The following is a 26,446-nucleotide window of genomic DNA, read 5'->3' on the forward strand; positions in this document are numbered from 1 at the left end:
ACAATTAGCTCTTATAGAAAGAAGCAGGGAGATAGTATTAAATTACTTTTAAAAAATGTGTCCTTCCTCTCTCAATATTTCTATCACCATGCATCACACGTAGGTTAATTGACTTGTACAGTTGACTTAACCATAAACGCATGTAAATGCTTTTAAATCTTTTTACATCCTTATAGGAACGGAATGAACTCGGGCGTCCGTCATATTCCTGGACAATCAACGGCGCAAAGCTTAATATAAGATTTAATGAGATGATCAATGTCAATAGACCAAACGATCGTAACAGATGCTGTTTAATTACTTGTGCTAAATTTCTAACTAATGTAAATATATTGAAGCTTCAGAATATAAATTTGTTGCAAAAGTTTTCGCTTATGACCAACTAATGTTATCGTAGAAGTGTCAGAACGTAGTGACGTTGCCCTGTTCTGTTAAAAAGCTAATGTTAAACGTCAAAATATTGATTAGTGACGGTCGCCAATATTTTTAATGGTAAGAAGTGATATTACTCTTCTGGTCCTTAATATAAGACCCATTTAACTAATTTGATTAGACTAAAGAAGTTAGGTAAGTTAGTTAATTATAAGAAAAATGATACATTTTTCCTAAAATACCATAATCATCTTTCTTAATACCCCATTTCCCTCTTCTACTTGATTATGGTTGAGAGAGTATTCATATGGGTAATTTAAAGAAAATTGATAAATATGAGAAATGAGTCTTATATTTAGGATCAAAACCAACACAAGAATTGGGTCCTATATTAAGGACCGAAGGAGTATTTCATTTTATATTTTTGGGGCACTTGGAATCCAGAAAGAGCTCTGAACCGACATTGCTCTATGTTAAATGTCTATATGAGTGGATTCCGTTTGCAATGAGATTTGGAAATTAACTGCGAAACGGTGAAGGCGAGAGCCCAGTGAGCGTGTATATGAGTGATTTGCAGCAAAAGGGCAGTGAATCAAGGAAAAAACCAAGTGGGTCACTTGCATAAGTATATGCAATGGGCGACGCATTGTCAAACAAGCTCTATATATTGCAATCATTATGCCCATCTCACTTCTGTTTCTCTTTTCTTTGCATAAGTCTTTGTCAAACCCCAATCATTATGCTCTGATTGTATATATCCAAATAATTGACCAACACAATGCTGTTTCACTTTCAAACGCCCAAATCGTGCATGTGATCACCACTCACGTTAACTTGACAATTTACTGGAATCGAAGTTTCACCCACCAAACGACCAATTGTTTTTATCCACACCGCAAAGATTCCAAGGGCTGAGAGTAACCAGTCCTGGCATGCACGTTAATGTTTTTCAAGATTAAATTTTGATGCTCTTGTCTTACTTTTCCCCTCTTCCCAAATTAACTGGGCTAGCTAGGTTGGTGGGACAGGCTAGAATTGCAACGATCGATCCAAATAGGTGCCTCATAATATTCTTACATTTTATGTTCCCAATTGGCAATAATATATGCATTGTTTTGCGAGGAAGCGGTGGTAGTGGTGGCTGTATGCTAAACACGCGGTCAAGAACCATGTTGAACAAGGAGGAATTGGTTTTACCCAATATCTTTTGGGTATGAGCTGTTTTCTTCTTTTCAGAACCAGGAGTATCGGAGCATTATTATTAGGTTAGGTTTAAATATTATCAAATGTAAATTGACGTGACTCTTCCGATGTACTCTCCCAGTTTTTATTATAAATTTTAAATAACTAATTTATACATAATAAAAAATTAGTTTACACTAGTTAAAAATAATAAACAGGTTATAAATATATTTTTGTTTTCAAATATACTCTTATAATAAATGAGAAAAAATAAAAAAGAATGCATAAAAAATTATGATAAGAGAAATAATCAAGGACAACATTAAAAAAATACATTAAATATTAAAATAAAGCTAAATTATAATTTATAAATAGGATAGGATGGGGTAATTTTTTCCCATCTTCAAGGTTTGGGCTCACACATTTTAACTTCCGTCTACTCAACACAACCAACAACAATAGTAAAAAGTGTCTCTGATACACGTGCTTCTTTTTCCTATTCACGGTTTTATGAAAATTCAGCTAAAGATTAAGAGTTTTAAAGATTAAATAATTAAAAGATTATGACGGGTTAAATTTTGTAGACAGCGCAGGAGGATATTAAGGGAGTATGAGGCAACGTTGACAAGGAAAAGGAAGACATAAACGTGGGAAGACAATGATTGATGGATGAATTTCACTAGTATCGTTCATAATTAAGAAGCTCCTAGATTTTCATATAAGATTTTTATTGACATTTAATTACAGTTATGCATCAAGGTTAGCTGGTTCGATACCACCCGGGAATTTGTCCTTTTGTTAGATTCTCTGGGAATACGAGCATATATCCTTATCCTTGATAATTTGTTTAAAAAAATTCAACGAACTTGGAATATACCTATTGATCAGCAATAAGGCGCCTAAAATATTAAATAAAAAACAAATCATTTAACATCAACATTGGATAAAGAAATTTGCCCCAAAATAATCGGCATTCCCCAGCTTCACGCCAAATAAAAGAGATGGAGCGTCCCAACTGGGCAAAATGAACATCGACCAAAGCAAAAGGAGAGGTGGAAATTAAAGCACAGAAAAATGCCCACATCAAATGAACCTTAAGGCCGACCCTCTATAAGTTGGGCTTCACAAGTACTCATACTCACGCAACTGAAAGCCCATCTTCAAAGTCCAGAAAAACAGGCACGCCAACTTATTTATTGAACACTTTTACTTGAAAGCCGGTGTTTTTTTAACGTCAAACAGAACAAAACGCCGAAACAGTTTGCGGAGACACGTAATTCATAAACTCGTCATCAGATTCCAGCGCCGTCATCAACGCCGGAGGAAGACACGTCTCCAAATCTATGCTTCCCCCTCCTTCACGACCCGGATACGACGTCACTTTCCCATTTAACTTGTTGGCGTACCCACTTCGAACACCCACCGCTTTCCCCATTCCGAATTCATTCCCATACATGTTGAATCTGGGTGAGCTACCCATCAGCACGCTATAGGGGTCAAAGACCTGACCCGGTTGAATCACCATCGGCCTCTCCAACCACTTTTTCACAAGCTCACGCACTGCTCTGTCATTGTGGTTGGCGACAGCCACGTGTATCTTCCAGGCCGCCCATCCTAGGTCGTGCTCTAGCAACTCCCGCGATGTCATCTCCGCAGCCACCACGTGGATAGAGTTCCCGAAGTACTCTTCCGGCAAAGGCGGTTCCATTCTTGATCTGTTATTTGCCGCCAACCTACAGATTGTTTTTTGATCACCGGGGGGACTCCGCACGCGTGTTAGGCACCTCCATACGAGTGCCGATAAGGACTGGAAGGACGAGATCTCGGTACTGTTGGAATCTTGGTTGGCCTTCGCTTTCAGCTTCGCAATAGACTCGGCTGTGAAATGGAATATTCTCTCTCTAAGACGGGGTGCTTCGAATCTGCTTATGAACTCGTCGTGATGTGTGAAGGGAAGATTGACTGGGGGAACACAACCCTCTGGGAACCAGCGATTATGAATCGGCGTGTGTGAGATGGGAATACAGACATCGTCGCTGTCATGGTTATCGCCTTGTGCTCGATAGATTTCGGACCACGTGTTGAAGAATCTCCAATAGGAAGTGCCGTCGGCGAGGCAGTGGTTCATGGAACAGCCAATGAAAACGCCGTCTGTCAATTCAGTGACCTGAACCGACAACAAAGGCAAGGAGTGGCCGTCGTGGTTGACCGCCCTGTCATGGTCAAAAAACGACTGGACAACGGAGGGGACGTCGGTGGGGGAGAGGATGTCGGAGACGGTCATGTCTAAAGCGGCATAGATGAACCTAGCCCCGTCACTGTTGTCGCAGTCGACAAAGATGGAGTAAGAAGGGAGACGAGTGGTGACTAGGCGGCCGGTGAGGGGATAAAAATGGAGGAGGGTGAGAGAAAGGGAGTGCTTAAGGCGGTGGAGAAGAGAATCGATGGAGAAGGGAGAATTGAGAGGAGAAGGCTTGAGGAAGAGGAGGCCTTTCTGAATGTAATGAGCAGACAACATGAGAATATCCCAGGGGGAGAGATGGCAGATGGGGTTAGAGTCATTGAGCGGAAGGGGTGGCTTAATGAAGCATTCCGACATACGCCGGACAGCAGGGTGTGAACTCATCTTCACTCGCAGCTCAGAGATGACTTCGGATCAACTCATGGTATGTAACGTTGGGTGACTTCTCTCTTTGTTTATTACATATATAAGACAAATGATGATTTTAAGAATTAAAAAAGTCACATCCTATTTCACGCGAACAAGTTATAGTTTGGCCTAGCTCACCAACCAAAACGCTGACCATGTTTTGTTAACAAGGATGCCTCTCAGCTAGGGGTGTTTGAATATCTCTATAAATATTTTTTAAAAATATTTTTTTATAAGTCAAAACAAACTCTTTCATATATTTATCTTATATATTATATTTTTAAAGTTATGGTTTTATTTTTATCCAGACACCATTTAAATTATGCAGGCTCCTTGAGACTACAGGTCCTACAGTAGCAAGCCAGCTGGGGAGTGGTTTATGCATAACATTACTCCTAGACACACACAGAACCAATGGTCAATGATGGAGACTGAGTTTTGGTGTGATATGCTTGAAGTTGTGTGGAGTAGGCAGGATTGGGGCCTGTTTGTGGAGGAAAAATAGTACAGTTCTGTCAGACTCAAAAAGCTGTTTTTTGGGGCGCCATTGCAGTCATCACTATGCTCGCAAGACCCAACTCAACCTTTCTCTGCCCTCTTCTTGCTTTGCTTTTTTATTGTTTTCATTTTGCTTTTAATTTTCAGTACCTCTTTGGAATAAAAATTACCTGCGAAAGTTACATAGATAAAATTACATGTGAATTAAAAAAAAAAATTCCGAGATTCTTTGGCGTCAATGCCAATGAACCCCCTCTGGTATATTTGATAAGTGAAAAAATATAGAAATATAGCACTAATAGAACAAAAACAGTCCCCGTTTAAATGAGTGGGGGTCTGGGGGAGTGTTTCAGAATTCATAGTTCAATTTATGGTTAAAGATGAATCAGAAGCTAAATAGCAGCTATTCTAAGGATTCTGTGATGGAAAAGTAGAAATGCCTCTTTCTCGTAATATGCGAAAATATCTGCCTAAATTCATAAGATCATTCGGTTTGAATGCTATATGAAAAACATGTGCCTGAATGTATCACCCGAAAAAAAAAAAAGTGCCTGAAGAAGGAATGAGAAGGCTAAGAAAAAAGAAGCATAATCGAGCACAAAATAGTGGCTTTGTCCCCCCCCCCCCCAAAAAAGAAAAACCCACAAAAGAATTCCCATATTTATAAACGTGAATCATTCTATTAATTAAAGGGGCTATGCAGTATCAATTCCTTATCTCATCTACGCGAAGGCCGGGAGACAAGACGCCAGATAATACCAACTCAAAATGAGTAACACAGAAAAGTAACTAAAAAAAATTATTCGCTGCCCAAGCTAAACTTGGATACAACAAACAAGTTGAATGACATTGTATCTGAAATTGACCAACGTTAAGGGAAGCCAGCAACATTTTGGGGAACTCGAACCCTGGATTGACTCTCACGAGTTCAAGCACTTACTGTGATGGGTCTTTGATTCATCATCGAGGGATTCCTAGGTTGCAGATTAACACAGAATTTGGAGAATTTGGTTTTCCCTGTTCAATGCTATTGATGCAAGTCAAGCTTTCCCCTTTGTGATTTATATTAGCCGTCTATAAGACAAGAATTTTCTCTCGGGTTTCGAAGCACAAGAAGAGAGAATCACATGATACTAGAGTATTGGAAGCCTACTATTCCACTCAGATATAAAATTGATTAGCTAATTAAGCTGTTGGTCGCTAGAACTGGTAATATGTAGGTTGAATTCATTAGTAAGCGAGTGTTTTTAATTCGTATAGTGTAGACCCATAACCTGCCATAAGTTAGCCCATCAATTAGTAGGCTAACCTCCATTTTTTTTAATCTTATTAATCATTATAATTATATTGTTATATACTCCTCCGTGCTTTATTATAAGATCTAGTTTTTTAAATCGTTTTGTCCCTTTTTATAAAATCCTATTTGAGTTTGTCTAAGCATTTAATATATTATTATCTATTTTAACCCCAATTTAATACATTTAATTTATTCTTTTTTTTATTTATCTCACTATTACTCGCTCACATTTACCCATTTATATATAGGGGTATATTTGGAAAAAAATTGTATTTCTTACATGTTAATTATTTTTAATTAATTTTAACTATTTTTTAAATCGTATAATTTAGTTAAAATGATCTTATAATAAGAGACAGAAGGAGTATCATATTATATCTAAAAATTAAAAAATGTCTATATTATTTTATTTGATGCTTCCGATTAGGTACTTGAAAGAATAACAAAAATTTCATTATATTTTTTTAATATTATATAAGAAAAAAATACTAAAATAAGCAAATAATTGTTGGTAGGTTTGTAACCACATGTGTTTTACTCATCCCAGGGCAATCCGCAACATGCTGGATGGCCTTACCGACCTTGCAGTATTTTTGGTTGCATTGGTTATTACTAGCTTTATGCATGCGTGCCCACACACCCCGAGGGGTTGTGTATGCGCTAAACTGCCCTTGAATACATGCCGTGATCAAATCACGAGCAAATATAACCAACAGTGTCTACGTTCACGTGATTGCTATTAAAACTGTGCAAAAAACTGGGTAATTCAAGTAACCTGGTCCAGTCTGATAAAAGCTCAGTTCAGTCCAAGTCGAAAAATGCAATCCAAACAAAGAATCACATCAGACCAAATTGGACTGGTCATTGGATCAGATCAAATTTCGGGCTAACTGCAGACTAGATAATCTGACCTGGTCTGACTCATTTTTTTAATTATATTAAAAAAATATATTTATTCAGATTTAATGCCTTTTCTGTTTTTCCATGCGTCCTCTTTTCCCCACTTTTTCGATTTTCCCATTTCCTTCACCACCTCCCCCCCACTTTCTCGCTTTATGGGTCTCATTGCTTCCCTTTTCTCTCCTCTGCCATTTTCCATTCCCCCCTTTTCGATCTGTCATTCATTGTCTTGGAGGAGGAAGAAGAAGAAGAAGAAAACGCCATGATTTTTTCCACGTTGAGGTTGCTTGGACTTGCCTTTGTTTGTTCTGTCTGATATCTTAGTTATAAGATTTTATTTATAGTTTACAAACAAAGTCTTATAATTAAGACATGAAGTATTAGAATAAGTCATCGTCACCGCCGCCTGCAACGACCAACAACATTATTACCGTCCTCTCCTCTGCTTCTCCCCCATCTACGTTGTTTTTTTGTTTTGCTGATTTTTCTACATCTTCACTGTTATTTCTTCTTTTTATTTTTATACATAAATGGGATTCATTAAGCTTTGAGTTTGAAATTTATGTTGTTTCGATATGTTTTCTCTAATTTTTCTACATCTTCACTCGTACTTACTTGAGTTCGAGATTATTGTGTAGTTGAAATCTCGGCTCTCATAAAAGTTGAAAAAAAAAAATAAGAAGAAATTGAGGTCCTTGACTCCTGAACCAACTGAGGCAGTCAGCTGAACCAAGTCTGATTCAGCCTGATTTCAAGTTGGCGCTAGATCAGATCAAACGACGAGGCTAACTTATCCAACCCGATGACTCGGCCTGGTATGACCCATGCACGCTACTAATTGCTGCCAGTTGTAAAGAGTGTGGTTATTTTGTTGGTATCTCAAAATATAAAAAGATAATTACAGTCAAGTTCTATGAGATTAATTATCCTAAAATTTATTAATAAGTGAAGAGTAAATAATAATAAGTTTCAGAGTATGAAACAGGTTTAAACTAATCACCTGTTATTGAGTTTTTAAGTAATTAAATTTTTTTTTTGAAAATGCTTGGTAATTCTCTCAAATTTAAGCACCTTAATTATTCCTAAAATGGGTGCTGGCTTCTGAGCAAACTAAGCAAAGGCGCTAACACAGATAACAAAAATAACAATTCTCTCTTATTGGCCACTAATTTACCAAAAAAAAAACATTTCTAATTAAGCGGTTCTAAAAAACATTTCTCAGATAACAAAAAAACATTTTTCTCATTATGTTTAAATCTAGTTGTTCCCTGGTTTCGCACAGTCCAAAATTTCTAATTAAGCATCCTTATCCTTAATAATTTGTCTAAGAAAATTCAATGAACTTAGAATTTATTGACTAATAATAAGGAGACAACAATATTAAGTAAATCCTTCAACATTGAGTAAACCTATTGAACACTTTGTTTATTGAACATTATTACCTGAATGCCATTGTCTTTTAACATCAAGCAGATCAAAATGCCGAAACAGTTTGCAGAGAGACAGAGTTCATAAACTCGTCATCGGATTCCAGCGCCGTCATCAACGCCGGCGTAAGACACATCTCCAAATCTATGCTTCCCTCTCCTTCACGACCCGGATACGACGTCACTTTCCCATCAAACTTGTTGGCGTACCCACTTCGAACACACACCGCTTTCCCCATTCCAAATTCGTTACCATACATGTCGAATCTGGGTGAGCTCCCCATTATCACGCTGTACGGGTCAAAGAACCGAGCCGGTTGAAACACCATCGGGCCCTCCAACCACTTCTTCACAAGCTCACGCACTGCTTTGTCGTCGTGGTTCGCCACAGCCACGTGTATCTTCCACGCCGCCCACCCTAGGTCGTGCTCGAGCAACTCCCCCGACGTCGTTTCCGCAGCCACCGCGTGGATAGAGTTCCCGAAGTATTCTTCCGGCAAAGGCGGTTCCATTCTTGATCTGTTATTTGCCGCCAACCTGCAGATTGTTTTCTGATCACGGGGGGGACTCCGCGCGCGTGTTATGCACCTCCATACGAGTGCCGATAATGATTGGAAGGACGATATATCGGTGGTGTTGGAATCTTGGTTGGCCTTCGCTTTCACCTTCGCAATAGACTCGGCTGTGAAATGGAATATTCTCTCTCTAAGACGGGGTGCTTCGAATCTGCTTATGAACTCGTCATGATGTTTGAAGGGAAGAATGATTGGGGGAACACAACCCTCTGGGAACCAGCGATTGTGAATCGGCAGGTGTGAGATAGGAATACAGACATCGTCGCTGTCATAGTTGTCGTCTTGTGCTCGAAAGATTTCAGACCACATATTGAAGAATCTCCAATAGGAAGTGCCGTCGGCGAGGCAGTGGTTCATGGAACAGCCAATGAAAACGCCGTCTGTCAATTCAGTGACCTGAACCGACAACAAAGGCAAGGCGTGGCCGTCGTGGTTGACCGCCCTGTCATGGTCAAAAAACGACTGGACAACGGAGGGGACATCGGTGGGGGAGAGGATGTCGGAGACGGTCATGTCTAAAGCGGCATAGATGAACCTAGCCCCGTCACTGTTGTCGCAGTCGACAAAGATGGAGTAAGAAGGGAGACGAGTGGTGACTAGGCGGCCGGTGAGGGGATAAAAATGGAGGAGGGTGAGAGAAAGGGAGTGTTTAAGGCGGTGGAGAAGAGAATCGATGGAGAAGGGAGAATTGAGAGGAGAAGGCTTGAGGAAGAGGAGGCCTTTCTGAATGTAATGAGCAGACAACATGAGAATATCCCAGGGGGAGAGATGGCAGATGGGGTTAGAGCCATTGAGCGGAAGGGGTGGCTTAATGAAGCATTCCGACATACGCCGGACAGCAGGGTGTGAACTCATCTTCACTCGCAGCTCAGAGATGACTTTGGATCAAAGTCTGATACGTTGAGTGACTCTTCTCTTTGTTTATTACATATTTATATATATAGGCAGCAAAGCGCAGCCCCCCCAGCGTCCCAGCTCGATGGCGGGGCGGCGCCTCCTCTTCCCACTCCCCTACAATGCGAAATTGTCATGTAAAGACGAAATCAGATTATGGGCCTGTTTTGATTATTTTACTTACTTATGATCCATATAGACGCTTGATTTAAAGTTCATATTGTATATAGATATAAAAATTATGCCCATCAAAAAATGACTTCCAAATATTTATAAAACCTAAAAGTGATGAATTTAAACATTAAAATCACATCTAATTTCACGTAACTAAATTATTGTTTGTGCTAGAGATTCGTGTTGTGTTTACAAGGATGCCCCTTGGCTAATAAAGAGGAAGTATAAGCAAGTATATTTTCATTATAATTAGTGCATAAAGTAGTGGATCTGTTGGGGAAGGAAACAAAAACAAAAAAAAAAAGCTTTCCATATTTATTAAAAAGGGTCATTCCATCAATCCATTCACATTTCCTCTGTTCAATGCCCATTTGGTATTAAGGGGCCTATTGAATTCTTTTTGGTGAGTTACCAACACGTTTTTTTGGATTTGAAACTAATTATTCTTAAGGCTAAACTTATTAAAGGGTTTGAATATTAATTCACTAGTAAATAACACCAAGTCTGCCGTTTTTTCAAAATTATTCGTAATTATAGCACATACTAGAATTTTTGAGCATTTTCTAATATAAATGATTAAAACAGATACTTTGGAAGAAAAAAAAAAATCAACACACATTTTTCAATTTTTTTTATTTTTACAAATTAATTATCTCACTACATTCGAAAACAATAGGGAATTGAAAGCTAACAAAACAATTTTGCTCTCTAAATTAAACTTGGATACAACAAATTAAATGTTATTACCTCTAAACCTGAACATAAAAACTAGTTAAAAATTTAATTTGTTTTCAAATATATAATCATATTTATTTAATTCTTAAAGTAATGCTTATGATAATTATATTATTAAAAAAATTTCATTCTAATATACATAATTCATAAAGGTGTTTTCAAAAAAAAATAAAATTCATTTATTACAAATATTTAACTTAACTAATTTTTTTTCATATCCACGAATTAGCTATCTATTATGTATTTCCATGAATTAGTTATCTATTAAGTATAAGTAGTAATATATTTTAAATCATACCAACTTTAAACAAAATCAGCAACATTCTGGATCCCAAGATTGATTCTTAAGAGCCAGGGATTATGAACTCAAATCGACTCCACAAAATCCTCTTGCTAATATTTTACCCGATGGAAAACTTTTTAAGATGGCCGTTATACTTTGAGAGAATTACAGTAAAATTTCAAGTAAAGAAAATAATTGAAAAACAAATCTCATAAGTTGTTGTTCTAACTGTAAAACTTGTCATTATAGACTGTTAAGATTGTTATTAGAACTTTTTAGTAATTATTTTTCTTTTGTAGAATTTAATTATAATTCCCCCTGTACTTTACTTCAGATCATCCTACCAGCATGACAACGTCTGACGCCCAAGGCTTGCTGGTTCTCAAACAATTACTTAGCTTTCTTTATCAGTTCTCCCACAATTTGTTCCAACTATTACTCCAAGTAATACTATCTGATTGGAAATTTAATTTGATATTAAATATAACATCACAATACATTTTATCTATCAAATTTATAAATTATTTTTGAGTAAAGATGAGCCCAGTACCCTCGCTTATTTTTAGAAGTATATCTAGCACCCTAAACTATTCAGTGGTGCAAATTTACCTCCAAACTAATAAAAATAGAGCAATTCTACCCAACTTAACAATCCTTCTTGACTCTATTTACTGATCAACAGACGAGCATTTCCTTTTCTTTATTTAATAATTATAAATACTGCATTGCGGCCGCCACACCCCGTGCATCGCCGTGAAATGTACTGCACTCTCCTCATCATTTGTGCTTAGCCTCTCCATTCTCTCACATTCCGTTTCTTAGTGAGTAATTTCATCAGATTTAAATGGCTTTACATTTACATTCCATTTCAGATTTCCTCTACAATCTTCATCCTCGTCTCTTTTCTCTCTGCAACTTTCTCTCTCTCTCTCTCTTTCCTCTCTCTCCTTCTCTCTCCCACCTCTCCATCTCTAACCTTTACAGAAACACAATTATGTTAAAAACCTTCACCCCCAATTTCCCCTTCCAATTCTGGGTTTTCACCTTCCGATGGATAAGTTGTGGCCGCCACAATGCAGTATTATCATTATTTTTTAAAAAAATCCCCACATGGCAATTAGCAAACGGTGTTAAGAGGAATCTGTTAAGTTGGGCAGAATTGTTACATTTTTATTAGTTTGGAGATAAAATTACACCACTAAATAATTTAGGATGCTCAGTGCACCTCTAAAAAGATAAGGATGCTAGCTACAACTTTGCCCATTATTTTTTAAAATATGTTATTTACACGTCAAAAGATCTTCATCCAAGAGGCAGTCATCATTAGAAAATGTACTTTAACAAAATCAACTTGTTTATAATAAATAACTAAATTAATTAATTTACTTAACTTACTCAAACTAGTTAAATAACTGCTATGTTAAAGACTTACATATCAAGTTGCCTGAGACAGAAACAAAATTTGTTTTTCGGACCAGGCGGCGAAACAAAACTACAAAAGCCCATCCCGCACAAGTCAATATGTCCGTACCACATGGCTGCATTAAAAAACCCGAAAACAATAACAACAACGATAATAATAATAGTAATAGCATTAGCAATAACCAGAGCAATCAAAGGTAGAAACTAAAAGATCAGTACTCGCTTTCATTCAAAAAAAGAAAAAGAAAAAAAGATCAGTACTCGCATCTGCCAATCGGGCAAAACAATTCTGTAGAACTAGAGGGGCCAAAAAAGCAAACTGAATTAAATAAACTAAAAGATCCCGCAAATGAAACTAAGCCTAACCAATAAATACTCCAGAGTTCAAGAACAAAATATAGCTTTCCTTAGTATTGACTGACATCAATACCTGGGAAAAAGTTTGAGCAGTCGGAAGGGACCAGAGACTGCATAGATTGCAATAAATTGACCACGCAAACTCTTACGAAACTAGGTTGTCATTAAGAGAGAGCGAGGCCAGTTGATTGGTTGGGCTGCTAACTTGCTGAGCAACATTTCTCAAAACCTCCATGGCCTCAGCAACTTTAGCCTTCAAAGCTTCAGGTGATTCAATAAGATGCAATACCTCAGGCTGGTCCATCTCCAAAAGCATGCCTGTTACCTTAGCTGCTGCATCACGCTCCAGCTGTTCTACAAGAGGGTATAAAGCCTCGCCCAGCATCTACACAAACCATTCGCGAGATAGAATCAGTGTGATAAGAATCTAACGTCCAGTACATATGAAAGTAAACAACAGGCTGATTCAAATGCAAAACAATAGAAGGAAACAGGACTTACAGTCCTCTGCTGTTCAGGTGGAGCATTTGCGAGGGCTGTAGCCAATGCCTGTCTGGGCAATGGTTGCCCAGCAGCATCCCGGATTGGTAAACCACTCATGTCATAAGGGGCAGAAAGCATTCCACCAGCTCCTCCAGGCATTGGAACATCTTGCATGTTGCGACCAGGAGGGTAACGGTAGGCACGTCCTCTTGGAAGCATCTAATTAATTAACACAGGAAGCACCTAACCCCCATCAGCCATGCAGAATAACAAAGAAATAAAATGACATAAAAAACAGCGTGTGGACAAACCTGCTGCTGCATTAGTGGCATCGGCTGCTGGGATTGTTGCACAGGACCTGCTCCACGGCGCCCCCCAGGACGTGGACCTTGTTGACCCTGCTGGACCATTGGAACAAAAAAGTTTGGCATTGGAGCCCCCCCAGGCCTCATCCCAGGAACGAGTTGCTGCTGATAACCAAACCCAGCCTGAATCGAAGATCACAGGGTCAATTACTTAAATACTCAAATGTGTAAAGCAAGAGTGCACAACATATTCCAAATACACGCAAGGCGGATAATAGCAAGTTTCAGGAAAGAATACAGAAGTAATTGACCCAGACGAAATATACTGTACGCTTGGTGGATTCCCCCAGTGGCAAAGTAATCCCCCTTGCATGGGGGAGGTGGGTTCAATTCCCCAGGGCCATTTTAGCCCCTATCCAATTGAAGAAGGAATATGTTGCACTTCAATTAACCAAACCTTCAGCTACCAGTATATGACTAGAACACCAGAAGGTATGCAGAGATTATTCAGATCACTGAGACTTTTATAACGCCTTCATATAAAAATTTAAGGCGTATAACTTGTAAAGAATTACTTGTGGGGGAATGATGGCAGGTGGTGCTTGCCCATACAAAAATTGTTGTCCCAGACCTGGAGCCCCAGGAGGATACATTGGCATGCGTGGACCAACAGAAGGCACCAACGGAACAGGCCTCATTTGTATGAATTGCGCCTGGAAAAAACAATTATTTATGGTAGGTAAACACCGAATAACAATTAAAGAATAATTATTGTTAAAAAATAACTTGCAGCTCTTTCTAGTTATATAGATGATCCCAGCCTATGGTATCCCCATAAATTACTGCGATGTAATGACAAACACCACAGAAAAGGGCTCACAGCAACAAGTATTCATTTATCAATAAATTATTTTAGGCGTGAATACCTGTAACCTAGCTCTTCTGTCTTCTTTTCTTTGAGCATGTGCAACATACAGCGGTTTGCCAGCAACCATTTTACTATTCATCTCCGAAAGCTAGAATCATAAACAGATATGTGAATGAACACACTAGTTCCTTGTTAAAAGATGGGAAATTGTTACAAGCAGGCAGTAACTTACAGCTCGTGAAGCTTCTTCAGGAGATGAGAATGCAACAAACCCCGATCCTTTACTTATTCCATTTGGTTCCCGCATAACCTGAAGTTTCAAGTCAGGAGAAGTGCATTTATTAAAATCTTGCTACCAAGAAGATTGATAGCTTGACCAAAGAATATGACTGACAAAATGGTTAATTGTATTTAGATACCTTGCAAGAAACTATTGTACCAAATCCAGAGAACATTTCCTTCAGTTTCTCATCACTGATGCTCTCATCCAAATTCTTGACATACAAGTTCATCCCTTGATGTTTGTCAAGTGCTTCCTTCATACTCTCCTCAAATCGTCCTTTCAACTCAAGCTCTCTTTCAGATTTCTTTTGAGCTTTTCCAACATACCACTCCTTGTTATCAAACTTCTTTCCGTTAAGTGCCTCAACAGCATTAGCAGCATCATCTGCATTTTCAAAATTGACAAAACCAAAGCATTTTGATTTACCATCTGCATCTCTCATTATCACGGCACTAGTAATGGTCCCATATTCTCCAAAAGTTTTCTTCAAATCTTCATCAGTCATTGACTCTGATAGGTTTTTCACATAGACATTATTGAATTTTGTCTTGGTAGAAACACTCTCTCTATCTTCTTTTCGCAGAAAATGCCCTACATAGACCTGCTTATCATTTATCAGCATGCCATTTAACTTGTCAATTGCATTTTGCGCAGATTCTTCTTTGTCGAATTGAACAAATCCATAGCCTTTGGACTGGCCAGATGCATCCGTTGCTATTTTGCAAGAAAGAATATTTCCAAAAGCAGAAAAAGTCTCGTGTAAAGCCTTGTGGTCAATTGTCTTATCCAAATTCTGCGCCACCATCAGAACAAGAAAAAAAATGATTGAAACAAGATATTTAAATGAAAAGAAGTGGTCCATTGAGGGAAGAAATAGTTCACTAAATGATCACCACTCATAGAAGTACCTTGATAAATATATTCGCTGCTCCACTCTTCCGACTACTAGGATCCCGATTGGAATACATAATCCTGATGGGCTTGTTGTTCAGCGGCGTGAAATTCAGCTCATCCACTGCTCTGGCCGCTGCGAATAAATATGACAACAAATGACAAGAATGACAGAATGCAAAGCTTATTAGTTTAATTTACTTTGATTGTGTGACGGAAGAATGATTCAACAGTTACGAATTAGAATTAGAAGTAACAAAACAACACAAAATGCAGAGTTTATTAGCAACTAAGCAGTATTTACAGAGGCATCGCACGCAACAGTAAAAAGATATAAGATATATCCAGAGCAGAGGTTCAATACTTCACAGGGGCAAATACAGGCAAGGAAAAAAAATCAGCGTAAGCAGATACGACGTGTTCCGTTCATTCAATGACTGCTGCTCAGGGGAAAGTATTGCGGATGTAGATGAAATTGTAGACACATCGTGAATAAATAACCAACAAGCTACGAAAAAGGCACGCTCATGTCAATTTAGTCAAGACTAATTAACGAAAAACGTAGAGAGGGCGACATGACTAACCATCCTGAGTATTACTGTAATTGACATAACCGTAACCAAGGGATCGACGGCTGGTGACGTCCCTGCATACTCGAACAGAAATAACTTGTCCCAGCCGGTTGAAGAGATCGTAGAGCTGAGAATCGGTCACGTCCAGGTCGAGATCCCCAACGTACAAGGATGCACCCGGGAATTGGTTCACGGTTGGAGTCGGCGCCACACCATTGGGAGCCGACAAAGGGTTCGGATGCTGCACCTGCATTTGCGCCATCTCACGCACAACTAAGAAGCCTGTGTATTCCTTCCTAACTTCAGCCTTTTTCTTTTTTGGGTGTTTTGAGGTATTCTGGCTACACCTCCCCTCTGGTTGACGATGAAAATCTTTAGGGAAGGAAAACGGCAATTACACAGTTCAAACCCTAAATTGATAATGATCAAAAGATATAACAAAGTAAGTATGACAGTTTATGGATTTTCTGCGTAAGTAACGATGATGAATAGAGATGGATGAAAAAGGATAAAGCCGTCGGAGATCCGAACGGTGGCCGCGCAAAGAAAAACCAGAAACTGAAAGGTTTTTTTCTTTTTTTTGGGAGGGCAGACTCTACCTGCACCGCACCGGCGAATATGTAACAGTGTAAGTTATATAGTGGATTCGGAAACCCTAGTTTAATTCCTGGAAGGATTGAGATTCGATTCGACGGCCCAGATCTAGAAGACCAGATGAAGTGGGGTCCAGGGAGTGAAGTCAGATAATCCTCCCTCTCTCTGTTGTTTTTTTTGACCCGATCCTCTTTTGATAATCAGGAGAAATCAGATAATAATAATTCTGTCCTTGGGGACTAAGAGAGGAGGTGTGACACGTGGCATGCTGGTCGCATCACCAGACGCCTCTTGTTGGGCGACCACTTCTAAACAGACCAGTTTATGGCTCGAATTCTATCTTCGATATTTTATTTTAGAAATTAATGATTAATGATTCCGAAGAAAAAGATATTTTCTAAATTAATTTAGTTTTTATGAAGAAAAAATCTTATGATTTATAAGGCTATTAAAATTAAAAGTAATCCTCAAAAACAAAGATTTAACAACATGCTCGTAGTTTGATTTGATTGGACGAGAAATACGTAAAGTAGCCACGTGGGATGATGACGAAGGTGAGAGCAGGCTGACTTGGGGCGACGGAGGTGAACATGGTCCGTGAATGGGATTTGAGCGCTAGGGTAACGTCCCCACACGGTAAAGAGTTCTCCATTCTCCACATCGGAGGTCACCTTGTCTAGGGAGTATTTTTTGAACACGTCATTCTTTAACCATCAACTTTGCTGCCTTTAAAATTTGCAGGGAGCGGTTTTTCCTTTTTCTTTTTGTTTTTTTGGCCATCAGTTTTTAAATTAAGACAGGGTATAAGAATTAGGCAATTAATTTATCTTCCGGGCCCTTGCTTAAACACCGATTGTGCAATGAGGTACTCTCCTTCTGCCTAAGAAGGATTACCGAGGGGAGCTATCCACGAAACAACGGCTATCATTTTGAGACTTTATTTACAGTTGACCGTCTCTCGCTGTTTTTCTCGTTTGAATTAAAAATGATTTATTTCACTTATTTTGTTTTAAAAAAATTACTTCGCATGAATTTTCTAAACATTCTTTTGAAAATGTCTCCCCAAAATTTGTTTGCTGAGGATGTTAACTCGGAATTAGGATCTCTCAAATGCACACCAGACACTTTTGATTGTGCCCTTGCACGTGATTGGAAAGATGTATTAAATTAAGTATGAGGCATATTGTCCGAATAAATATACTGAATTTCCAAAAAAATTTTGGAAAACATGGAGTTTATGTTTTGTTAACACAATCAGTTGACATTCAAGAATTTGAATTTCCAACACGATCATTGTACAAAATCCGAACCAGCGATGTTGGATGGTATTATGCACTTAGTGCCTGTTTAGATTAACCAAATAGCCACTTTTTTTGACCAGAAACCAAATAGCCACTTAATCCAGATATTACAAAATACTCATATTTTTACCTTTTTTTTTTAAGTGTATCTTTTCATGTTTTCTTTTACCTTCAAATTGATTATTGGGCTATCTCCACCGTTTTCCCCCAAGAATAGAAGGGTGACGACAGGGCTGAAGCATATAAGGCCCAAATGATCACTGCCGTGCCCATCAGCTCTTCAACGACGCAGTTCGATCCATAAGGCTTTTTGTGGCCTCTTACATGGTCTGTTTATTTTGTCGAACAGCCGTTAACATCAAGACGGATATTAAAGTAGCCCACGGACCTCATCAAGCCCCCTACCCCGTTTCTTTCCCATCTCTTTTTATCCAACCAAATCATATTTTGTATTAAAAAAAGAATCAAATCAGATCTTCAATTAAAACACAAGAAGTGATGTTTGTGTTCGAGGTTTATTTGTTACTAAATTCTATTTTTAATCAACTTTGATTTAAAAATATTGCAAATATACATAACACTCTACTTAGATACTGGGATCCTTAATGAATCGATCACAAGGGACGAATCTAGTCATTATTATGAGATCTCATTTATAGTCTATAAACAATATATTATAAATAGTACCGAAAGTAATAGTTTTTTTGGCGGGGGGTCAATGAAAATTACTTTTTTATACATTGGTTTTAAGAGTCCCGTGTGAAATCACGGAGGATGAAATCTGATTAGAACGGTGAGGTTGTAAGGAAAGGGATATAAAAATTGAGAAAATGATACTAAGAAAATTAAAAAATATATATTTGAAATATTTAAAATTATGACTTATACTACTTTAAAAAAAATATTATTGCTTGCCAAATAAATTCTTAGTCAGGACTCATAAGTAAGGTCATGATAAAAAATATTCTCGCGTGTCAATTAAACTTTTGGAGTGTGGATAATATTTTGATTTTGATTTTTATCCTTAATGCTCGTTACGATTAACGCAGACCACATGTCAAGGAGACTTATCCGCCACTTAACAAGATTTTTTTACATTAGCGGTGGCATTGAAATCTACGCTCTTAAGTCATATTTTTATCATATTAGATCAACATTGGCTGCCTACGTACGGCTCTTTTCTTATGTCACCGAATGTCGAGGGCTATTTATCATCATTTTATTCTCTTCAATTCAATAAAATATAATGTTAAAACAATTCCAGATCTTTGTTTCTGTAACGAAGGCAATTATATGTTTAATTTGATGAAAAAACAGAGCTGAATGTCGAGAACCAATAAATTGAGTAATTCTTTTTCTTTCCCCGGGTCCTCTTTTTTTTTTTTTTTTTAATGTCACAGTTAAGAGGAATAACGACACACTCGTACAGCAACTTTGGGAAATGACCTGCGAAATAGAAAATAATAATGGAGATCCGTTAACACGGCTCGATTGAAAAATAATGGGAAATAGAAAGCAAAATAGCTCAGTTGGAGATCGTCTCTGCAGTGGTCATCCTTTTCACAGGTCTCACAGTGTTATAAAATAAAATAAAACTCGTAATAATTATTTTGTACTACCTCCAGTCCTAATTATAAGAGCCAATTGACTAATTTGAGGAAATTAAGAAAAGAAGTTAAGTTAGTTATTTGTAATAAATAGATGCTGTCTTTCCTAAAATATCCTTACTAATCAAGTATATTGGCTAAAACTATAATTATTAAAAAGACTATCTTGGAAAAAATTGAGTAAATGTGAGAGACAAAATGGATTGGGGTCTTATATTTAGGATCAACATAAAAGTCAAACGGGGTCTTATATTAAGGACCGGAGGTAATATTACCCTATGGTACGATGAGAGAAGGAGAAGGGAGAGAGAATTTCAATGAGCTTCATTTAAAAAATTAGAGAAATAAGATTTTAAAATTTTAATAAAGAGAAAATAGAAGATAAAAGAATAATATAAATTAATTAAAAACTTTTAATCTCACTTCTTCAATTTCTTGAACCGAATGCATTAAAGTTTTCTCCCTCCATTTTCCTCACCAAACAGACCATTAGTATGAGGGTTAAAGCGTACTCTTCCTACAACCGTTCCTTTTTCGGCCTGGACACTTCGGTATATATAATATTACAATTTTAAATATTTGTTCGCTATTAATTCTTACTAATCGTAGTTCAATCCAGTTTCAGTACTCATTGTTTTGATGAGTACTTTAAGCTCATCAAGTCTTGACAGTATATATTTAATTTGAACAGTTCAGATTTGTAATATTTAATGACTATTCAAATAAAATATTGATGATCCAGATCTAATGAGTTTAAAATGTTTATTGATAAGTACTGAAACTGATTCTTTGTTCATACGCAACCTTCACTGTAATTTTTATAAAAAGGTCGTTAATTTTGTTTCCAGTTTTTTTTTTTACCAGCGTTTCCAGTAAAATTTTAGTTAATTCTTGAACCGTTGAACGATATCAGTAAACGATAACGCCACGACACAGAAAGCGAGAAGAATCTGGTTGGCTCTCATACGTTCAAATCGCTGATTCTATCTTTTTCCCTCCAAATTGTTGAGAGAAGTGAGGGAATGGCCCCACAAACCACTAATAAAGATCGTGCGATAATTAATAAGAAATTTGCATGTCAATGATGGGAAGTTTTTTTTTTTGGGGGAAAAAAATGCATGTTGCCTTGGATATGGTTGGTGTGCCTGCCAACTTTTTGAAAGTCGGATGAATAATGGGGGGGAGTGGAGTATCTGGTATGATTTTCTTTCAAGTTTTCGGCTAAAGGACAATATAATCGTGCTTTTTCATTAAGGAGCTTAGTTAAGACGTAAAAAGGGAGCTTAAGAAGGAGAAGAACAAGTAGGTGCGTGGACTTCAGTGTTCGTAGCTTCCACTTTTAACCTAAAAGCTTCGATTCACAAGTTTCTGTAGTGAAAAGGGGTAGTTTTTTTCCTTCAAAGTCACACACCCACCCCAGGCAGAAAATCGAGAAAAAAGCGAAAGACAAATGAAAAAGAAAGGCCTCGGCAGGAAAGTCAGGAGAGGATAGCATTAAGTGGTAGAGTACAGAGAGACACAATGCAACTTTGTCTTTCTTCTTTCCCCAGCAGCAGCAAAAGAAAGAAGAAAAATAAAGAAAAGCGCACATAATTGAATCAGTAGTAGGAGTATTTGAGTAGAAAGATATCACGTTGGTGGTTACAAAAGCTGCAGGGCGCAGAGAACATGGGCGGACAAATGATGAAACCCCTTCATCTGCCTTCCGGGTGTAACGGGAAAAGCTCCAGAGTTGTGTGTTCCTCCTCTTTACACGGCCTGCTTTGTTCTTGGAACCCCTCAAACGCCCAGCTCATGCACTTCTTCTTGTACGGACTATCCTCCTCCGTCCCCACTACTTCACCCTGCCGCGTACGTCCAAAATATTTAATTAACTAATACGGACTTAGATTTATGAATATCGAGTTGAGATGCTAATTAATATATACAGTGATGTCATAATATGTATGTGTACGTACCAGCCTTGCGTCAAAAGTCACGGTAGTCGTGGTGGTAGTAGTAATGGGGTTGGAAACAGTGGATCTGGGAGTTGGAGAGAGGGCAAGATTGTTGCGTTTCTGCTTTTGCCTCTCGCGTGCTTTGTGGTTCTGGAACCAGTAGAAGACATTCTTGCCTTCGATCTTGCCATACTTGGCGAGCTGAGCCGTGATCTGCTCTATCTGCTGAGCATTGGGGGTTCTCATGCCCCCTCGGTACAGCATCTCCAGTATCCCTATCTGTTCCTGCGTGGGGTTCCATCTCGTCCCTCCCGGATGCGTTTCCACCTGCACAATTTAATACAAAAAACCAACAACTATATTTAATGAGCCAAAGAGGCATATGCGTAACAGAACAAGTAGCGTAAAAAACGGAGCGTATTTGGCACCTGCTGGGGGGAATCTCTGTGAGGATCGTCGGAGAGTTTTCTGGGGCCACTTTCTGGGCGGATGAAGGTCTTGAGATCGAAGGGAGTGGTGGGAGAGGTGGGGGAGGAAGGGAGCTTGGGGGCGAGAGGGCGGAGGCGTTTGCAGCCGAGAGAGAGGGAGGGTGAGGGTTCGTGCTCCCACAGCGCACGTGCCAACTGATGCACCTTCATGCTTCCCATGGTGGAGAACTTGAGGGTACGCAGCTCTCTAATTATATAGAACACGACACGCTCACTAAAGTCACCAAGTGGGGAGTGAGGTGGTGCCTGCGACAACCAAGACCAAATGATGAGCTACGGTTGACTTTGCATTTCCCCTCCTTTAAATAAATTAACCCCACACACACTCTCTCTCTCTCTTCTCACTTGTGTGTTGGCCCGTCAAATCCCTTTTTCCTCTTTCCCTTCTTCTTCTTTCTTGGTGCGTCATGATAAGGTCTCCATGCTTTTCGGTGGCCTCTTTGGCTCTCTCTGTATTTCAAAGCTTTTGGCGATTAAAGTGACCTCACAGCAGAGGAAGGAATAAAAGATTCCTCCAATCCCAACACTTGAAAATGCACTCCCTTTGATCTCCTTTTCTAGATACGGTTTTTATTTTATTCATTTATATTTGCAAAATGGATGAGGGAGGGAAGCGTGGTTCATCAGTGCCCTCTCTCTCTCTCTCTCTCTCTGTTCCCCCCTTTTTTTCAAGTGGCGGAGAATGTTGAAAACACAGACTTCACGACAACTGAAACCTATACTCACAATTTCCCACTCCTCTTTCGGAACTGTATCTCCATTTCCCATATATACTCATAAAATATATGTAGGAGAGGACACACCACCACACCATGCACCATCTAGCCAGTTTCCACATCTACGCGCAATTTTAATAATGCAAATCATTTTGTGTCCTACCACATATAATGAAATTATATATATCCTACGCTTAACGACGTGCGTGCGTGCGTGCGTGTGTACAGGTACATTTATATATATATATATATATATATATGTATGTATATATTCAATTCCAATAATAGGATTGTGCAATAATAATAATAATCACTTACACGTAAACACATTATTGAGTTTTGAGTGCAGCTGGCAACCAACTCGCCACGTGAGTAAAGGCAAAACAACTAAACATTCAAGAGTATGGCAACACGTGTGTTTCAATACGTGGGCACGAGTGGCAAGCGCCGCACACGTGTTTCGGTCAAAATACATGATGGTTAATCATCACAATTATGCACCCGCAAGCGAGCTAGGGTGCTTTCGTTATCTGATCTTCTTCACTTTTGATTCTGTCCGTGTATATGTTCATGAATTATGATGACTGATTTTCATTATTATTGCTCCTTCTGCTACTTGCTCGCCATTATATTATACGAATCCCGCCAGTGAAGGGACTGTCCTAACATATGAAAACAGGAAGCTTTCTCTTTCCCGGTAATAATGTACTGTGGCAATTCTTAGGCATACTTGTACCTCCTTACCTGCAAGTGTTTCTCCACTTTTTCTGCAGCCAAATTATGCAGTTCACTTGACTTCCAACATTAGTTATTACTTCACGTAATGTGAATGTGTTGTCGTAAGTTCACACATGCAAATATTACATTAACGTTTAACTTCCCCTTCCCAAACCGAAAAAAAAAAAAAAAAAAGAAATGACGAAGATATGACGATGTGATAAATCTCAACATCAAGATCGCAAAATTTGTAGACATGGAAAGGTGAAAGTAAATACACAGCCACCCACAATCATTTTCGGGGAGATTTTCTTAGAAGGATTCGGGATTTGGACAAGTATATATACCACTATATTACATAATTTGTGTATGGTAAAAGGTTCGATGCGGATCATCCCCTTTCAAATATCAGCACTCCTTTTAAACCTAGAAATCAAATAAACAGGGAACTAAAAACAAGCTTCATGTGAATCTCATCAGGCCCTTTTTTTAAATAAGAAAGAGGCTGATTTTATTCCCACGAAGATTTGCTTATTAACCCTTGATGCGACCTTCTTAATAATATTGTGATCTCCCTGATCCTTTGAAAGCTCCATTATCCTGTGACGGATCCCAAGAAGCCTCATTTTTCTCCGATTATTCTGCTGTTAATGTCCATGGCTACGTGTCTGCAACTTAACTTGATTCTGCATCCCTACTCCTGCAGGAATAAGACTTTTCCTTCGGCTGTCTGTGTAACGAGTCACGAGCTTATCCAATTCATGACCTATTTTAAGCCCTTCCAGAGAAATGAAATCTTGCTGTTATTGACGAGAAAAACACCGGGCGATGGCTGTAAGTACGTAATAGTGTGAAGTGGCCTGCACCGATAGAGATAAAATAATTTCCACAAGTCATGCTGAATACATAACTTTTGATCCAGACATCAATAATAATGATCAAACTTGAGTTGCATGGTGTGAAATCAGTGCAGTTAGTTTATTAATAGTCATGCCTTGTAGTTAAAGGGGAAAGGTTGATTAATTCGGGTTAACTTTAATTTTTCAAAATGTGGTGTGGCATTGGCCAGCTGTCACTATATGTGGAAGTGGAAATTAAATGGGGGAGATAATGATTCCAAAGTTGACAAATGTGGAGATTAAGAAGGGGGGGGGTGTGAGGCCATGTTATTTGGCTTCATTCAACACAGATCCGTATCTGATTGCACCACATTTATATCTTATCGGCCTTCAATCACGACAACGCAAAAAGCAACATTTTTCTTTCCTTCAATCTAGCTATACACCTAGCTAGGTTTTCATGATTCTGTTCCTATTTATCCTCAAATAGCCAATTCAGGAACTTCTACTTCTAGCCAGCCTGCCACTCTCCCGCCAGCTAATCTTACGCCTCAATTATACCCCAACGTCACTTCGTGTCTTCCCAAACCTACGCAATTATATGATGCCAGGCATTACGTGTTGTGTCTGGTTGCAGATACGACTTATTTATAGTTCAATTATATATCTGCCGAGGATGGCCAAACGCGTAATCATCATACAATTAGACCATAGGAATATATATATATATATATATATATATTATGCAGATAGATATTCATGTTTATATCCAATAACTTAAAACTGTGGTTCCATGAATCATTTTCAATTAGATGTATGGCCATTCTTGATCTCATTATATCATGTAAGACTTCCTACCTCCCGCTTCTGCTCCTACTTCATACCTACAAGTTCAACTTCGGCTTCCATCAAATATAAGACGAAATGTTACGAAACTTTCAGAAGCTGTGTCTGATAAATGCATCTTTTGTGGTCACATATACTATTTTTGCTTCTTGACTTCGAACATATATGGATTTCTTTTGGATCTATTGATTCAGGTGAGACAGCCTCCATGCACGGAAGAGATAATCATGGTTTTAATTGAACTCATCATCGTATGCCACAAACTCTCCCTCTAACAAATAGTTAAAGTTTCTAAACTTAAAAGTCCCTTCATTTCCATGTTTTTCGAGGCAAGCCATTCCATTATTGCTTAGTATTTCCACCAGTTACCCAAGAAATAGCTGTATTGACAAACATCTATGATTTGAAAGAGCTAGCTGCAGAAGCTTGGCATGAATAAACCATTTCTGGAAGCAATGAAAAAACATATTGATGGATTTGGCAAAGAGAGAAAAGAACAAAATAAACAGCATAATTGCGTGACTGCTACAGATGATTGTACGGTAAGATGATGATGAGAGAGAGAGCGCCATGAAACTAAGAAGAGAGGCAGAGATAACGGAAACGAAACAGAGTGCGAGGGGGGGAGAGAGAGGACAGATGAAGCGATATGAGTGGTGGAGGATGAGAAGGTTTTGTCTTGTTGAGGAGAGAGTGGGAATGTAAATATGATATTTGAAAATGGGGGTCAAAGATAAAGAAAGGGGAAGGGGTGGGGGTGGCATTGGCATGATGGGGGGTGGATCCCACACAGTGGAGGAAAGCGGTGGGAATCCATCATGAGGGGAAGACAAGGCCATCATTTGCACGTGTCCATGGACCATACATTTCAATCCCCTTACTTAGCTAGTTCACTTCCACTTGCTCTTCCTCATTTACATTATATTCCCCCTTTCATCATCATTCCATTACTTCTCCATTTCTATCAAAATTTTCCACCCTCTTCTGCTGTCTGTGAATCCAATCCTTGCTCCTTCATTTGCTTTTTTACATGTATGTAGCTGGCATTCATTGCAAAACTACACCTCTAATTATATAGCTGCTTTTGAAAAATAATGTATTTTTTTTTATCAACATCTAATTATATACCTAGCTAGAGTCACCTTGAGTTTTGACTAATCTGAATTGAGTCGGGTAAAAGTAAAACTAGGAAAATTACAAATTCTCTCAAATGTTTAACTTATTAGTGCAAAC

General features: G+C 38.4%; 4 protein-coding genes across 5 annotated transcripts; all 4 read right to left on the bottom strand.

The window, feature by feature from the left end:
* Positions 1-2,480: 2,480 nt before the first annotated feature.
* Positions 2,481-10,044, bottom strand: LOC114761643 (uncharacterized acetyltransferase At3g50280-like). Its single transcript, XM_028951057.1, has 2 exons — positions 9,776-10,044; positions 2,481-4,199 (listed from the first exon to the last, which is right to left on the bottom strand). The coding sequence occupies exon 2, from the start codon at positions 4,178-4,180 to the stop codon at positions 2,789-2,791; it is 1,392 nt and encodes a 463-aa protein (XP_028806890.1). The 5' UTR covers positions 4,181-4,199; positions 9,776-10,044; the 3' UTR covers positions 2,481-2,788.
* LOC114761645 (uncharacterized acetyltransferase At3g50280-like) lies at positions 4,803-9,863 on the bottom strand. Of its 2 annotated transcripts, none has more exons than XM_028951059.1 (2): positions 8,342-9,863; positions 4,803-4,872 (listed from the first exon to the last, which is right to left on the bottom strand). In XM_028951059.1, the coding sequence occupies exon 1, from the start codon at positions 9,754-9,756 to the stop codon at positions 8,374-8,376; it is 1,383 nt and encodes a 460-aa protein (XP_028806892.1). In that variant the 5' UTR covers positions 9,757-9,863; the 3' UTR covers positions 4,803-4,872; positions 8,342-8,373. The 2 variants fall into 2 exon arrangements, with proteins under 2 accessions (XP_028806892.1, XP_028806891.1); XM_028951058.1 differs by lacking the exon at positions 4,803-4,872 and adding an exon at positions 7,597-7,740.
* A 2,563-nt stretch (positions 10,045-12,607) lies between the features above and the next one.
* On the bottom strand, positions 12,608-16,430 carry LOC114761642 (polyadenylate-binding protein 2). The gene is made up of 9 exons (XM_028951056.1): positions 16,181-16,430; positions 15,614-15,732; positions 14,842-15,498; positions 14,655-14,732; positions 14,481-14,570; positions 14,130-14,267; positions 13,561-13,737; positions 13,268-13,468; positions 12,608-13,151 (listed from the first exon to the last, which is right to left on the bottom strand). The coding sequence occupies exons 1-9, from the start codon at positions 16,428-16,430 to the stop codon at positions 12,912-12,914; spliced, it is 1,950 nt and encodes a 649-aa protein (XP_028806889.1). The 3' UTR covers positions 12,608-12,911.
* A 4,708-nt stretch (positions 16,431-21,138) lies between these two features.
* LOC114761646 (WUSCHEL-related homeobox 4-like) lies at positions 21,139-22,269 on the bottom strand. The gene is made up of 3 exons (XM_028951060.1): positions 22,036-22,269; positions 21,629-21,934; positions 21,139-21,514 (listed from the first exon to the last, which is right to left on the bottom strand). The coding sequence occupies exons 1-3, from the start codon at positions 22,252-22,254 to the stop codon at positions 21,365-21,367; spliced, it is 675 nt and encodes a 224-aa protein (XP_028806893.1). The 5' UTR covers positions 22,255-22,269; the 3' UTR covers positions 21,139-21,364.
* Positions 22,270-26,446: the final 4,177 nt, after the last annotated feature.

The sequence above is a fragment of the Neltuma alba genome, unplaced genomic scaffold (genome assembly GCF_004799145.2).
Source record: "Neltuma alba isolate B1F8T4 unplaced genomic scaffold, ASM479914v2 tig00011128_pilon, whole genome shotgun sequence".
NCBI lineage: Eukaryota > Viridiplantae > Streptophyta > Magnoliopsida > Fabales > Fabaceae > Neltuma > Neltuma alba.